This window comes from Ranitomeya imitator, chromosome 8 (genome assembly GCF_032444005.1).
Source record: "Ranitomeya imitator isolate aRanImi1 chromosome 8, aRanImi1.pri, whole genome shotgun sequence".
NCBI classification, from domain to species: Eukaryota; Metazoa; Chordata; class Amphibia; order Anura; family Dendrobatidae; genus Ranitomeya; species Ranitomeya imitator.
In genome coordinates, this window is record NC_091289.1 from 116,082,891 (window position 1) to 116,100,257 (window position 17,367).

Consider the following 17,367-nt stretch of genomic DNA (forward strand, 5'->3'; position numbering starts at 1 on the left):
AAGACTTTTCACGTGCTGCACCAATTCTTTGAAATGCACTACTCGGGTTAATATGATTAATCCCCAATCCAAACAGTTTTAAGCATGGCCTAAAAACGCTTTTGTTCAGACTGGCCTACCGTCTCAATGCTTTACCCTAACTATCCCTGTGTTGCCCATTCAAAATTTTTACCACAACCAGGTTCCTTGCATCATGTTCTCACATACTTTTTGCATTTAATAGCCCTCTGTGTCTGTACTGTTACATACTTAGGCTGATAACCGATTCATGCAGCATTACATGAACACTCTATTCTTACACTATAGCTAGTCTGAACAACTAAGCAATTGTTACCATCCACCTCTCGTGTTTCCCCTTTTCCTAATAGATTGTAAGCTTGCGAGCAGGACCCTCATTCCTCTTGGATCTGTTTTGATCTATGCACTTATTGGTATGCTGTAATATCTATTGTATGTACAAGTCCCCTCTAAAATGTAAAGTGCTGCGGAATGTGTCGGCCATATAGAAATAAAATTATTATTATTAACATAAATTTTCCATTATTATAAAATACAATGTGTCACAAAAAACAGTCTCAAAATCAATGGGATATGTTTAAGTGTTCCAGCGTTAATGCCACACAAAGTGACACCGGTCAGGTTTCAAAAATTTGGCCCGGTCAGTAAGGAGTTACGAAAATCTGTCAGTAGGAACAACCCTCCTAAGCTGTCTATATGAGGATGTAAGTCATAGGAAGCTGAATAAAATGATAACTTGATATCTGAGATCCAGTGTCTTATTCCAAAGAAATACACATTTTTTTATGCAAATATTTCGCTGAAGACTATGTGTCAGACACTGATCTTCCTGAGAACCTGCCTCTGGAGCTTGTTGTAAATTAAAGTGTGCGTTACCAGTGTGAGACATGTAATGACTGACACTTTGATCTCATAATAACATACAGCTGTCCAGTGAGATCAGAATGAGCACAGCACAACAGGGCTAACACAGTACAGCAGAAGTGACCTTGGCCTCATTACAAGCACATTTTCAGCTGCATTTTTCCTCTCATCACAGTTCTTCAGCTTCCATCTCACAGGCAGTCAGAATAGAGGAAGAATAATACAGCAGAGCTTACACCACTGTGAGAATAGAACTGCAAATATGCTTGTTGTATTTGTAATAAGACAATGTTCAAATCAGCTGTACTCTACTGCATTGTTTTTGTTTTACTTGGTATCAGCACTTCTCCCTTTTGACTTAAAATGTTTTTAATTAGCAAGAGACTGCAAGAGGGGTTGTGGCTATTTTTATTCTCTGCTAATAGTTTGAGAACTTGTGCAACACGAGGGTTTATTAGCTCCTTTCACTAGTGCGGTCATTGCTTCTGTGCTAGTTTGCCTGTGGGGTGTAGTGGTCTGGAGTCATGGGAGCTTTGCCTTGCAGCATGGGTGCTGTGGGGCATTGGGTTGCTCCTCCTGCTGGTGCTCTGTAACTGTGGTGGTGGTCGACACATGGTACTGTACCTTTTAGGTTAGGAATTAGAGACCCACTGAAAAGTTCTCCATGACGGGATAGTGGACTTCATACATTCTGATTAAAATGTTAAACTAAAAACCTTAGGTTCATTTCTAAAAAATGAAAATTGCCTAGTGGCGTTAGATCGTTGTATGATTTTGGGATGCACGGTCTATGTCTTTTTCTGCAGCTATGGTTTGACTGTAGCAAATGCTATATTTTAGACTTCAAATGACCCCTGATTAGTGATGAGTGAGTGTGTTCGTTACTCGAGTTTTCCGAGCATGCTCTGATGTTCTCCGAGTATTTTGGGAATTCTTGTAGATTATATTTGTGTCCTCGCAGCTGCATGATTTGCTACTGCTAGACAGCCTGAACACATGTGGGGATTCCCTAACAAACAGGCAATCTCTGTATGTGTTCAGGTTGTCTAGCAGCTGCAAATCATGCAGCTGCGGGGGACACAAACATAATCTACAAGTACGCAAAAAATACTCGTAGAACACACGAGCATGCTCGGAAATCTCGAGTAATGAGCACACTCGCTCATCACTACTCCTGATGTATACTTTGCATTATAGGATGGGGTGGGGATTTATTCTGATGTGCCATTAATATATTAGAATAGAAATTAATGGAAGTCTAACTGAAAGCCTGACCTTGTAGCTAGATGAATACTGAAAAAGAAACAGCAACATAAAAATTGAATACAAAATAATATTGTACAGCAGATTTATACCTACTTTTTATGTGCGTGGAATGAAGCATATGTGAAGCTTTTTCCTTCATATTCTGCAAAGAATAAGCTTTCCTCCATTTTAATATGGTAGACCTCATTTCCTGAACATCTACCATACATTTTCTGCCATTGCTCTGGAGACTGTTGTCCTTCTCTGTTTTACAAAGAAGAGAAACATTAAGTACAGTATATCCCAAATGGACAATGATAAAAGGCACAACATAATTTATATGGTTACTTAAGGACTTTCTCTGAGGCTTAGTGCAACACAACATGTCACCTCTGTCTCTCTTGAATTAATCAGTAGCTTGGAGAACACAGGAAAAAAGCACTTGCAAGGTCCAATACGCCTGGTATTTAGCAGAAATATCCAAAAATTGGTAAGACTACTGACATATTCCCACATACCTGGCACATTCCATATTGTGCTTTCTATATCATAGAAGCTTATTCCGACCTATGTCGTTTTCTCAAGTTTCCACATTAATTTTTGTTGCGATGGTCAGAATAGCTTGACACTAATAACTAAAAATATTACAACTTTTGTAACATCGCAACTCTATATGAAATCAACAACAAGTTAAAAAGTCCCGAAATATAAATTAGACTTAAGAAACAAAATTATGAATAAAGAAAAATAGCACAAATTTAAAGTTAATAATAATATTCCTTAAAGAGGATTATGGATTTATGGGTCAACAAATCCGGAAAGTGGGAGTCTAAATCTTGGCATCTCCATGGATTAACAGTTTGAAGAGACGAGTGCCTTAGCCTTTTTAGTATTTATAGTCCTCCGTCTGCCTGCACATTGTCCAATTAGTGGCATCTGTGTCAGGCAGTGTAGTGTCCTAATGAGATGAATTTCCTTTGAGGGCATTAATCTGTTTCCATCTTTGGGGCAGCATTAAATAAGGGGTTTGGTTTAGAAGACAGAGTCATCATTACCGCATTTTGAACTTAAGTGTATTGGGGTCTGAGTAAGGGTCTGAATTGGCTGTAGTCTGGGGTGGGAATTTTTTGTAGAGGACTGCTCTGGGGAGTAAATTTATTTATGTTCCTGTTACGTTGTCTGAATTAGTTTGTCGGCTTTGGTGGGGGGTAAATTATTTGTTCTTGCTTATCAGCGCAGCAGATTGCTTCAAAAGCCAGGAGCCAAACAGCTTTAAGGGCAAGTTGTCATGAAGGTTTGAGCTGGATAGAGAAGAAAAAGTACAGTGGTATCGTTGGATAGTGTATAGGTAAAATAAAACAAAGTCCAGCTCACCATGATCGGCATCCTTGAGAACTCAGAGCACGGAACCGCTGTGTCATGGCGTGAAGGAATCGAGAAAAAGATGAGGAATCCCTAGGGTGCTTGTTCACCAGAAATGCGTTGATATCGCATTTTATTCCTTGTTGCTGCTGATGTTTTATCCTCCACTGAACATGATTTGAAGAGAATAAAGAAAGTTTTTTTTCATTACCTCGTTGAGCTGGATTCCTCATCTTTTTCTCGATAGTGTATAGGTACAGTTTTACCCGACTTAAAAAGAGAGTGTACATTTGTGTTAGACCATATGATTAAATGTTTTCATGTTCCACGTTTATGTTCTTTCTTGCAGGCATGGCATAGGTTACAGAGAAAGCCAAAAAAAAAAAAAATGAACAAGGAATGCAAATTTTTACCACGAGCATAGCATGCGGGTATTGTAGATTTTGCATTGAATATAAAAGCTCATTTAATGATTATCATGCAGTCTAAACATGCTGGTCATCACCTGACAAATGAGCAAACTGCTCATTCAATGGTTGATATGATTCTTTTAATTTGCTCAAAATATCATCATTCTCGGCAGCCCATTATATTGTGTAATCAGGACCTGCGCTGTCATAAAAGCGGCAGCCTATGTGCACTGAACTATTGAATACAGATTCTTCTGTGATCAGACAATTAAACATTTTATTAAATGACCGCTGACCGCAAACCTTGCAGATAGGTGAAACGTGCCCTCTATACACACCTCTACAGTAAGGGGTTAAAAAGCACACATCTGTATAGCTGGCAGACTGATGCATAACTGTATGGAAATGAAGCTAAGACATGGCATTTTAACAAACAAATGTCGCAGTTTTATTGATCGCTTTGAGATATAACCCTGTTTAATTCTCCAGAAACACGCTTTAAGTATTGCTTTTAATCACATCGCAACGCTGCAGAGACGCCTTGATTTGCATCACCGTCAGCACTTTTATTTTTTTTTCAGCAGAGTTAACATTAGTGTTTTCTTCTTTGTAATGGAAGCAGTGTATCAGGATTCAGACTGAAGACGACTAATAAGAATCCATGATTACGATGCAGTGTAAAAAATGAAGCAGGAACTATTAAAGCTCAAATCATTCAAAAAACATTTTGCATTTCAATTTTCCAGAAGACAAAACAGCACAATTCAGAGATTTACAATATCTTGCAATTATATACACATGATCATTTCCGATATGTGCTGGGAAAGCTGCAGATGAGCACATGATCTAATTACTCGCAAGTCTTCAGCTCTGATCTGCAGTTATACAGCGCCATCAAGTGTTTTCTTCAAGGATTGGAAGATAAAAATGTAAAATATACAGTATGGGACCAAGAATGTACCAGGAGCACTTAATTTTTTATTTAGAATTTTTATTTGTTAATTTCATTTATATTTTTTACATTTTATGTTTACATATTTTATGTTTTTGCTATTAGTTATGGCAGTCTAGGCTGCGTTGGATTTAGTTAAACCTAGTATGTCCTGACAGCAGTCGCCACTATCATCATTGATGCGACATATATTCCTAATAGCCACCTCATCAGACGCCATATGTACGAAGATCAGGAAGGCATAGAACGCCCAATTGATGACTCACAGCTGCCTGATTCTCTACAGAATAAAGTCCCTAAATCTCCAAAACAAAATGGTTTTTAATTGAATCCTTTAGAGGTTATATAATGGACATCCTGGAAAATTACATTTATTCACTTGAATTAAAAACAGCATATTAGAAATGATCAGATCTTTTGAAATTTGTAAATTTCAACAAATTTTCCCAAATACTTAGATTTGTGATGAATACATTTGAGCAAATTTCCATGCTGGAAAGTTTGTAATTGCTTGGGAAATACAGGGGAGCTGAGAGAAAGCCTAGCTAAGCAAAAGGGTTTACACTTTACACACAAGAATGAGAGGATCCGCTAACCATAACAGCTTAGGCTAGGGTCACATTGCGTTAGGGGAGTCCATTTAGCGCATAGCGCTACAGACTGCACTAACGCAATGTCCCAAAAGGGATCGCGCTAGCCGATCCCGCTAGCGCAGATCCCCGATCGCTGTCCGTCACTCAAATGATGGCACATCGCTAGCGCATGCCCAATGTGGGCGTGCGCTAGCGATGCGTTCGCCATTACAGGCAATGGCGGCGTTAACGGACTACTTTTACTTTACACCGCATTATGCCGCGGTGTAATGTAGTCCGTTAAACGCAGTCACATAACGCAATGTGACCCTAGCCTTAAACTTTAAAGGAGCAGAAGAGAGAGAGAAAGGACCACATTGACCACAGGAACTTATTCTCTACAGAACTTAGAGACTTACCCAGTGATTCTGGAGAAGAAAAATGACTGCCATACATACTTTTCTGGTAACTGCTTTTCTCTGATTTGCCCGGTTATTGACTCACTATACAAGATATAACAATCTATAAGATGTCAAAGTTGTATCCCATCAGACTGTAAAGTGAATTAGTGGACACATTCCGCACTGCCAACAGAATTGAGACATGTTTCCCACTATGGTACAGTAAGGTGGGTTGTTTTTTTTTCAACATGTTTCGAAGTAGAAAGTTACTTCTTCTTTAGGAAAAACCACATGTATCATGATACAGAAAATGACCTGAGCATGGCTGTTCACCAAAGTTCACATCCAACCTGATGGAAATAGAAAAGGTCATGCAAGTAAGAATGGCAGAGGATCCCCAATTTCAAGTGTGAAAAACTTGTTGCATCATTCCTAAGAAGACTCATGGCTGTACTAGCTCAAAAGGGTGCTTCTACTCAATACTGAGCAAAGGGTCTGAATACTCATGACCATGTGATATTTCAGCTTTTCTTTTATAACCCCTTTCTAACATTTGATGTATTATTCCTTCCATGTGACCCGGGCCCTAATTCCCATGGACGGAATAGTACGTCAAATGCGATCAGGGGGAGTGTGGCCGTTCACGTCCAGGTGTCAGCTAATTATCAGAGCTGACACCCATTACTATGTGCCAGGAGCAGTCACGGACCGCTCCCGGCACTTTAACTCCTGGAACACTGCGATCAAACAAGATCGCAGCATTTCAGTGGCATAGAGTAGAATCGCGCAGGGAGGGGGCTCCCTGTGTGCTTATCTGAGACCCTCAGAACAACGCAATGTGATCGCGCTGTTTCGAGGGTCTCCTCCCTTCAGGCCCCCGGATTTAATATGGCTATGGGGTCTTTCCGGGTCCTGCAGGGAGATGGCTTCTCAGTGCTTGCTGAGAGAGCAGGCGCCGGCAAGCCTCATTCACTGCCTGTCAGATCGCTGATCTGACACAGTGCTGTGCAAAGTGTCAGATCAGTGATCTAACCTTATACAGTGATGTTTCATCCTGGGACAATGTAAAAAAGTTTTAAAAAAATATACTGTGTAAAAATATATTTGTTAAAATTCCTAAATAAAAAATATGTATATATATTGTTGCAATAAATACATTTCTGTATGTAAATATAAAAACATAATAAAAGTACACATATTTAGTATGAGTGTTGGGGTTGGGATTAAGGTTAGGGATGTGTTTGGGTTAGGGGTGTGGCTAGGGTTATGGTTAGGGTTGGGATTAGGGTTTGTGGTGTGTTGGGATTAGGGGTGTGTTGAGTTTAGGGGTGTGGTTAGGGTTATGATTAGGGTTAGGGGTGTGGTTAGGGTTGGGATTGGAGTTAGAATTGGGGGGTTTCCACTGTTTAGGCACATCAGGGGCTCTGCAATCGCAATTCCAGCCAATTCTGCATTGAAAAAGTAAAACGCTGCTCCTTCCCTTCCGAGCTCTGCCATGCGCCCAAACAGTTGTTAACCCCCACATATGGGGTAACAGTGTACTCAGGACAAAATGCACAACAATATTTGGAGTCCAATTTCTCCTATTATCCTTGGGAAAATAAAAAATGGGGGGCCAAAAAAATCATTTTTGCAAAAAAATATGCTTTTTTATTTTCACAGCTCTATATTATAAACTTCTGTGAAGCACTTGGGGTTCAAAGTGCTCACTGCACATCGAGATAAGTTCCATAGGGGGTCTACATTCCAAAATGGTGTCATTTGTTGGGGGTTTCCACTGTTTAGGCACATCAGGGGCTCTCCAAATGCAACATGGTGTCCTATCTCAATTCCAGCCAATTTTGCATCGAAAAGTCAAATGGTGCTCCTTCCCTTCCGAGCTCTGTCATGTGCCCAAACAGTGTTTCACCCCCACATAGGGGGCATTGGCGTACTCAGGACAAATTTTACAACAAATTTTGGGGTCCAATTTCTCATTTTACGTTTGGTAAAATAAAACAAATTGGATCTGAAGTAATTTTTTTGTGAAAAAAGTTAAATGTTCATTTTTTTTAAACATTCAAAAAATTCATGTAAAGCACCTGAAGGGTTAATAAACTTCTTAAATATGGTTTTGAGCACCTTGGGGGGGGGGGGGTGCAGTTTTTAGAATGGTGTCACTTTGGATATTTTCTATTATATGGACCCCTCAAAATGATTTCAAATGTGATGTGGTCCCTAAAAAATGGTGTTTTAAAAGTGAGAAATCGCTGGTCAATTTTAACCCATATAACTTCCTAACAAAAAAATGTTGGTTCCAAAATTGTGCTGATGTAAGGTAGACGTGTGGAAAATGTTGCTTATTAGGTATTTTATGTAACATAGGGGCGGAAAATTCAAATTTGGAAAATTGCGAAATTTTCAAAATTTTTGCCAAATTTCTGGTTTTTTTCACAAATAAACGCAGGTGATATCAAATAAATTTTACCACCATCATGAAGAACAATATATCTTGATAAAACAATGTCATAATAACTGGGATCCGTTGAAGCGTTCCAGAGTTGTAACCTCATAAAGGGACAGTGGTCAAAGTTGTAAAAATTGGCTCGGTCATTAACGTACAAACCACCCTCGGGGGTAAAGGGGGGAATAAATTGGCAAAAATTACTATATTTCTGTTTTTTCAGTCAATATATGGTGCAGAGTGTACATTGATGAGAAAAAAATGAACTATTTTGAATTTACCAAAAGACTGCAATGAAACAAAGAGTGAAAAACTTAAATGGGTCTGGACATTTTCCGTAGCAACTGTATATATATATATATATATATATATAAACAGCTCTGGCAAAAATTAACCCATTGACCCCTAAATCCCATATGACGTACTATCCCGTCAAGGTGACCTGGGACTTAATTCCCAGTGATGGCATAGTAAGTGATATGCGATCGGTCGCGCTCACGGGAGCATCGCGGCCAGGTGTCAGCTGACTATCGCAGCTGACATCCGGCACTATGTGCCAGGAGCGGTCACGGACCGCTCCCAGTACATTAACTCCTGGCACACTGCGATCAAACATGATCGCAGTGTGCCGGCGGTACAGGGAAGCATTGCGCAGGAAGGGGGCTCCCTGCATGCTTCCCTGAGACCCCCGGAGCTACGCGATGTGATTGCGTTGCTGTGAGGGTCTCTTACCTCTCCTCCCTGAAGCAGGCCTGGATCCAAAATGGCCGTGGCATCCGGGTCCTGCAGGGAGGGAGGTGGCTTACCAAGTGCCTGCTCAGAGCAGGCGTTTTGTAAGCCTGCAGTGCTGTAAGTCAGATCGCTGATCTGACAGAGTGCTGTGCAAACTGTCAGATCAGCGATCTGTGATATCCCCCCCAGGACAAAGTAAAAAAGTAAAGAAAAAAATTTCCACGTGTAAAAAAAAAAAAATCCTAAATAAAGAAAAAAAAATATATTATTCCCATAAATATATTTCTTTATCTAAATAAAAAAAAACAACAATAAAAGTACACATATTTAGTATCGCCGCGTCCGAAACGACCCAATCTATAAAACTGTCCCAGTAGTTAACCCCTTCAGTAAACACCATAAGAAAAAAAAAAACGAGGATAAAAACAACGCTTTATTATCATACCGCCGAACAAAAAGTGGAATAACACGCAATCAAAAAGACAGTTATAAATAACTATGGCATTGCTGAAAACGTCATCTTGTCCCGCAAAAAACGAGCTGCAATACATCATCATCAGCAAAAAAATAAAAAAGTTATAGTCCTGAGAATAAAGCGATGCCAAAATAATTATTTTTTCTATAAAATAGTTTTTATCGTATAAAAGCGCCAAAACATAAAAAAATGATATAAATGAGATATCGCTGTAATCGAACTGACCCGAAGAATAAAACTGCTTTATCCATTTTACCAAATGCGGAACGGTATAAACGCCTCCCCCTAAAGAAATTCATGAATAGCTGATTTTTGGTCATTCTGCCTCACAAAAATCAGAATAAAAAGCGATCAAAAACTGTCACATGTCAGAAAATGTTACCAATAAAAACGTCAACTCGTCCCGCAAAAAACAAGACCTCACATGACTCTGTGGACCAAAATATGGAAAAATTATAGGTCTCAAAATGTGGAGACGCAAAAACTTTTTTTGCTATAAAAAGCGTCTTTTAGTGTGTGACAGCTGCCAATCATAAAAATCTGCTATAAAAAATGCTATAAAAGTAAATCAAACCCCTTTCATCACCCCCTTAGTTAGGGAAAAATAACAAAATAAAAAAAAAAATGTATTTATTTCCATTTTCCCGTTAGGGTTAGGGATAGGGTTGGGGCTAGTTTTGGAGCTAAAGTCAGGGTTAGGGTTGGGGCTAAAGTTAGGGTTAGGGTTGGGGCTAAAGTTAGGGTTAGGGTTGGGGCTAAAGTTAGGGTTAGGGTTGGAGCCAAAGTTAGGGTTAGGGTTGAGGCTAAAGTTAGGGTTAGGGTTGGGGCTAAAGTTACGGTTAGGGTTGGGGCTAAAGTTAGGGTTTGGATTACATTTACGGTTGGGATTAGGGTTTGGATTAGAGTTAGGGGTGTGTCAGGGTTAGGGGTGTGGTTAGGGTTACTGTTGGGATTAGGGTTAGGGGTATGTTTGGATTAGGGTTTCAGTTACAATTGGGGGTTACTACTGTTTAGGCACATCAGGGGCTCTCCAAACGCGACATGGTGTCTGATCTTAATTCCAGCCAATTCTGCGTTGAAAAAGTAAAACATTGCTCCTTCCCTTCCGAGCTCTCCCATGCGCCCAAACCGGGGTTTACCCCAACATATGGGGTATCAGCGTACTCGGGACAAATTGGACAACAACTTTTGTTTGGAAAATAAAAATTTGGGGGGCTAAAAATCATTTTTGTGGGAAAAAAATAATTTTTATTTTCATGGCTCTGCTGTTGTGAATTCTGCTCTTGGGCTCCCTCCGGTGGTTATAAGGGGTAGTGCTGCTGTCTTTGGATCGCAGCATTTATCAGGTGTGTCCACTTAATTGCAATTTGAACTGGGCTATTTAGTCTTGCTTGATCCTATAGTCAGTGCCAGTTGTCCATTGTTTTTGGAGGATTCACATCCATACCTGGTCTCTCCTGTTTGCTGTTCATTTCATCAAAGATAAGTTCTGGCTTGGTTTTTGCTGTCCACATGCTGTGGACCTTATAGTTCAGTGCATTTTCATGTTTTGTCTTGGCCAGCGTTGGCTGTGAAGGAATTTTTGCAGCCTAGCTGTGTCTCTGGAGATGCAGATATACCCTCCATGTCTTTAGTCAGATGTGGAGATTTGTATTTTCTGTGGTGGATATTTTCTAGTGTTTTAATACTGACCGCATAGTACTCTGTCCTATTCTTTCTTTTTAGCTAGATTGGCCTCCTTTGCTAAATCCTGATTTCAGTCTGCGTATGTCATTTCCCTCTCCTCTCACAGTCAATATTTGTGGGGGGCTGTCTATCCTTTGGGGATTTTATCTGAGGCTAGATAGTTTTCCCGTTTCTATCTTTAGGGGAAGTTAGTCCTTAGGCTGTGTCGAGGTGTCTAGGGAGTGTTAGGTACATCCCACGGCTACTTCTAGTTGCGGTGCTAAGTTCAGGGTCTGCGGTCAGTACAGGTACCACCTTCTCCAGTGTACTTCTCATGCTGCTCCTAGGCCACCAGATCATAACACTCTGCGCTATAAATTGTAGTGAAAGACTTGGGGGTTCAAAGTTCTCACAACACATCTAGATAAGTTCCTTTGGAGGTCTAATTTCCAATATGGGGTCACTTGTGGGGGGTTTCTACGGTTTGGGTACATCAGGGGCTCTGCAAATGCAACGTGACGCCTGCAGACCAATCCATCTAAGTCTGCATTCCAAATGGCGCTACTTCCCTTCTGAGCTCTGCCATGCGCCCAAACAGTGGTTGCCCCCCACATATGGGGTATCAGCGTACTCAGGACAAATTGCATAACAACTTTTGGGGTCAATTTATCCTGTTACCCTTGTTAAAATACAAAACTGGGGGCTAAAACATCATTTTTGTGGAAAAAAAAGAATTTTTATTTTCACGGCTCTGCTTTATAAACTGTAGTGAAACACTTGGGGTTCAAAGTTCTCACAACACATCTAGATAAGTTCCTTGGGAGGTCTGGTTTCCAATATGGGGTCACTTGTGGGGGGTTTCTACGGTTTGGGTACATCAGGGGCTCTGCAAATGCAACGTGACGCCTGCAGACCAATCCATCTAAGTCTGCATTCCAAATGACGATCCTTCCCTTCTGAGCTCTGCCATGAGCCCAAACAGTGGTTGCCCCCCACATATGGGAAATCAGCGTACTCAGGACAAATTGTACAACAACTTTTAGGGTCCAATTTATCCTGTTACCCTTGTTAAAATACAAAACTGGGGGCTAAAAAATCATTTTTGTGAAAAAAAAAATATTTTCATGGCTCTGCGTTATAAACTGTAGTGAAACACTTGAGAGTTTAAAGTTCTCACAACACGTCTATATAAGTTCCTTGGGAGGTCTAATTTCCAATATAGGGTCACTTGTGGGGTGTTTCTACTGTTTGGGTACATCAAGGGCTCTACAAATGAAACGTGACGCCTGCAGACCAATCCATCTAAGTCTGCATTCCAAATGGCGCTCCTTCCCTTCTGAGCTCTGCCATGCGCCCAAACAGTGGTTCCCCCCACATATGGGGTATCAGCGTACTCAGAACAAATTGTACAACAACTTTTAGGGTCCAATTTATCCTATTACACTTGTGAAAATACAAAACTGGGAGCTAAAAAAATCTTTTTTGTGAAAAAAAAAAGAATTTTTATTTTCACGGCTCTGCGTTATAAACTGTAGTGAAACACTTGGGGGTTCAAAGCTCTCAAAACACATCTAGATAAGTTCCTTAGGGGGTCTACTTTCCAAAATGGTGTCACTTGTGGGGGGGGTTAAAAAATATGAGTGGATTTTCATGGGCTCATCCAGAATGTGGGTTCAAAAGCATAATGGGGTGCATATGACTGACTATGCAGCAGCGCTGGTCTTGCTGCCAATGTGTAAAACAAAGGAGTACGGAGTACAAAATGCATATTGTGAAGTGGATTTTCATGGGCCCATCTAGTATGTGGGTTCCAAAGCGTAATGGGGTGCATATGACTGACTATGCAGCAGGGCTGGCCTTGCTGCTAATGTGTAAAACAAAGGCGTACGAAGTATAAAATGCATATTGTGAAGTGGATTTTCCTGGGCCCATCCAGTATGTGGGTTCAAAGGCTTATTGGGGGCATATGAATTGGTAGCAGGGCAGGCCTTGAATTCAATGCAACACCTTTTCAGGAGTCCCCCCTGGACATCTTATGAAAGGGGTATTGTGGTGCGTAGTAATTCTTGGCATCCCATCCACTCACAGCATAGGCTACAACAGCTTAGGAGACCCGATGTTTAATAATGTCCCTTTAAGAAGATTAATGCCACCTGATGCACCAGTAAAATAGGCTCTGTGACTTTAAGAGTTCCTCTTCATAAATAAAGCAAGATGGGTCTGCTTATGTGTCACACACCACATGGCCAGCTAGGGTTGTTAAATGTTACAATGACATTTCCCAATGAATGCATTTGTAGTGGTTGAAAGCAATGTTAAAGTTGAAAAATACTTTAAAAATGCTGCGTCTGTAACTAAGCCTAACTGGGGGAGGAAATTTTCAGTCAGGGGTTAAATATTTGGCCTTAAAGGCAAGAAATTAACCCCTTAACCCCTAAAGGTGGTTTGCACGTTAATGACCGGGCCAATTTTTACAATTCTGATCACTGTCCTTTTATGAGGTTTTAACTCTGGAACGCTTCAATGGATCCTGATGATTCTGACATTATTGTTTTCTAGAGACATATGGTACTTCATGATAGTGGCAACATTTCTTTGATATTACCTTTTATTACCGTTTATTTGTGAAAAAAACGGAAGTTTGGCAAAAATGTTGAAAATTTCTCAATTTGAATTTTTATGCCCTTAAATTACAGAGATACATCACACAATATACTTAATACGTAACATTTCCCACATGTCTACTTTACATCAGCACAATTTTGAAACCAACTTTTTTTTGTTAGGGAGTTATAAGGGTTAAAAGTTGACCAGGAATTTCTCATTTTTACTACATTTTTTTAGGGACTACATCACATTTGAAGCAACTTTGAGGGGTCTATATGATAGAAAATACCAAAGTGTGGCAACATTCTAAATACTGCACCCCTCAAGGTGCTCACAACCACATTCAAGAAGTTTATTATCCCTTCAGGTGTTTCACAGAAATTTTTGGAATATTTAAAAAAATGAACTTTTAACCTATTTTCACAAAAAATTTATTTCAGCTCCAATTTGTTTTATTTTACCAAGAGTAACAGGAGAAATTGGATGCCAAATGTTGTTGTACAATTTGTCCTGAGTACGCTGATATCCTATATGTGGGGGTAAACCATTGTTTGGGTGCATGGCAGAGCTCGGAAGGGAAGGAGCGCCGTTTGACTTTTCAATGCAAAATTGACTGGAATTGAGATAGGACACCATGTCGTGTTTGTAGAGCCCCTGATGTGCCTAAACATTGAAATCCCCAACCAGTGACATCATTTTGGAAAGTAGACCCCCTAAGGAACTTATCTAGACATGTAGTGAGCACTTTGACCCACCAAGTGCTTCACAGAAGTTTATAATGTACAGCAGTAAAAATAAAATATCATATTTTTTCACAAAAATGTTTTTTCAGCCCCAATTTTTTATTTTCCCAAGGGAAACAGAAGAAATTGGACCCCAGAAGTTGTGCAATTTATCTTGAGTATGCTGATATCCCATATGTGGGGATAAACCACTGTTTGGGCGCATGACAGAGCTCGGAAGGGAAAGAGCGCCATTTGACTTTTCAATGCAAAATTGACTGGAATTGAGATGGGAAGCCATGTCGCGTTTTGAGAGCCCCTGATGTGCCTAAACAGGGAAAACCCCCACAAGTGACACCATTTTGTAAACTAGATTCCCTAAGGAACTTATCTAGATGTGTTGTGAGAACTTTGAACCCCCAAGTGGTTCACTACTGTTTATAATGCAGAGCCGTGAAAATAAAAAATCATTTTTTCCCCCAAAAATAATTTTTTAGCCCCAATTTTTTTATTTTCCCAAGAGTACCAAGAGAAATTGGACCCCAAAAGTTGTTGTCCAATTTGTCCTGAGTATGCTGATGCCCCATAAGTTGGGGGAAAACCCCTGGTTGGGCGCACGGGAGAGCTCGGAAGGGAAGGAGCACTGTTTTACCTTTTCAACGCAGAATTGGCTGGAATTGCGATGGGACGCCATGTCGCATTTGGAGAGCCCCTGATGTGCATAAACAGTGGAAACCCCTCAATTCTAACTCCAACCCTAACCCGAACATACCCCTTCCCCTCATTTCAACCCTAACCACACTCCTAACCCCAATATTCCCTTAACCCTAATCCCAACCCTAACTATAGCCCCAACCCTAACTGTAGCCTTAACCCTAACTTTAGCCCCAACTCTAACTGTAACCCTAACCCTAACTTTAGCCCCAACCCTAACCCTAACGGGAAAATGGAAATAAATACATTTTTTAATTTTATTATATTTCCCTAACTAAGGGGATGATGAAAGGGGGTTTGATTTAGTATTCATAGCGTTTTTTAGTGGATTTTTATGATTGGCAGCTGTCACAAACTAAAAGACGCTTTTTATTGCAAAAAGTTTTTGCGTCTCTACATTTTAAGAGCTATAATTTTTTTATATTTTGGTCCACAGAGCCATGTGAGGTCTTGTTTTTTGCGGGACGAGTTGATGTTTGTATTGGTACCATTTCCGGGCACGTGACTTTTTTGATTTTTTTCTATTCCGATTTTTGTTAAGCAGAATGATCAAAAACTATACTGTTCCATGTTTGGTAAAATTGATAAAGCAGTTTTATTCTTCGGGTTAGTACGATTATAGAGATACCTCATTTATATGATAAAAACTATTTAAAAAAATAATAAAATAATAATAATAATATAATAATAAAAAATAATTATTTTTGCATCGCTTTATTCTGACTATAACTTTTTTATTTTTTCGCTGTTGCTGTATGGCAGCTCGTTTTTTGCGGGACAAGATGAGGTTTTCAGCGGTACCATGTTTATTTATATCTGTCTTTTTGATTGTGTGTTATTCCACTTTTTGTTCGGCATTATGATGATAAAGCGTTGTTTTTTGCCTTGGTTTTTTTACGGTGTTCACTGAAGGGATTAACTAATGGGACAGTTTTATAGGTCGGGTCGTTACAGATGCGGCAATACTAAATATGTATACTTTTATTGTTTTTTTATGTCTTCTGCCTGCGCCCAACGTCACACAATACACCTGGCTATGCTAGCTCAACCAGTAACGGTACGAGTGGTGAATGGGTCGACTCTGCCCTCACAGATAACACACCAGACCATCCCTTTTACTCTGTCCATGTCGCCATCTCATCAGGAGATTATATCTCTGCTCGTCATTCCTGAGGGAATTGATGAGATCATGTTGGGGATACCTTGGCTACGGTACCACTCTCCTCATATCGAGTGGTCCTCAGGCAGAATTCTGGAATGGGGTGAATCTTGTGGGGGTAGGTGTCAGAGGGAGTGCTTTCAGGTTGCTACTACAGAGGTACCCGCAGATCTATCCTCTTTCCCCAAGCAATATTGGTCCTATGCGGATGTGTTCTCCAAAAAGGCGGCGGAGACCCTTCCGCCCCATCACCCTTATGACTGTCCTATTGATCTCTTGCCTGGTGCTGAGCCTCCCCGGGGTCGAGTCTATCTGTTATCTCTCCCGGAGACGAAGGCAATGTCTCAGTACATTCAAGAGAATTTGGCAAGAGGGTTCATCAGGAAGTCAGTGTCACCTGCTGGGGCAGGGTTCTTTTTCATGCAGAAGAAGAATGGGGAACTACGTCCATGCATAGATTATAGGGGTCTTAACGCCATCACCGTTAAGAATAAGTATCCTTTACCCCTGATATCTGAGCTTTTTGATAGGCTTCAGGGAGCAAGGGTATTTACTAAATTAGATCTGCGGGGTGCTTACAACCTTATTCGCATCCGTGAGGGGGATGAATGGAAGACGGCTTTTAACACCAGGGATGGGCACTATGAATATCTGGTGATGCCCTTCGGGCTCTGTAATGCCCCAGCCATTTTCCAAGACTTTGTGAACGACATCTTCCGGGATATGCTCTCCACCTCGGTCGTAGTCTATCTGGATGATATTATCATCTAATCTCCAGATATTGACTCCCACCGGAGAGATGTTTGCAAAGTCTTCGACCTCCTACGGGCAAACTCCCTCTATGCCAAGTTGGAGAAGTGTGTGTTTGAGCAGGAGTCCTTACCTTTCCTGGGCTATATTATCTCCGCCCAGGGATTGGCTATGGATCCTGCCAAACTCCAAACTGTGATGGACTGGCAGGAACCCCATTCTCTTAAAGCGGTGCAGCGCTTTATGGGGTCCATTAACTACTATCGCCAGTTCATT

General features: G+C 40.5%; 1 protein-coding gene across 1 annotated transcript in view; it reads right to left on the minus strand.

Moving 5' to 3' along the window:
• The window catches only part of KCNT2 (potassium sodium-activated channel subfamily T member 2), a 1,033,274-nt gene that overhangs the window by 371,250 nt on the left and 644,657 nt on the right, over positions 1 to 17,367 (minus strand). The window contains exon 15 of the mRNA XM_069737282.1: positions 2,242 to 2,391. Coding sequence (XP_069593383.1) covers positions 2,242 to 2,391 — 150 coding nt within the window. The remainder of the gene's footprint in view (positions 1 to 2,241; positions 2,392 to 17,367) is intronic.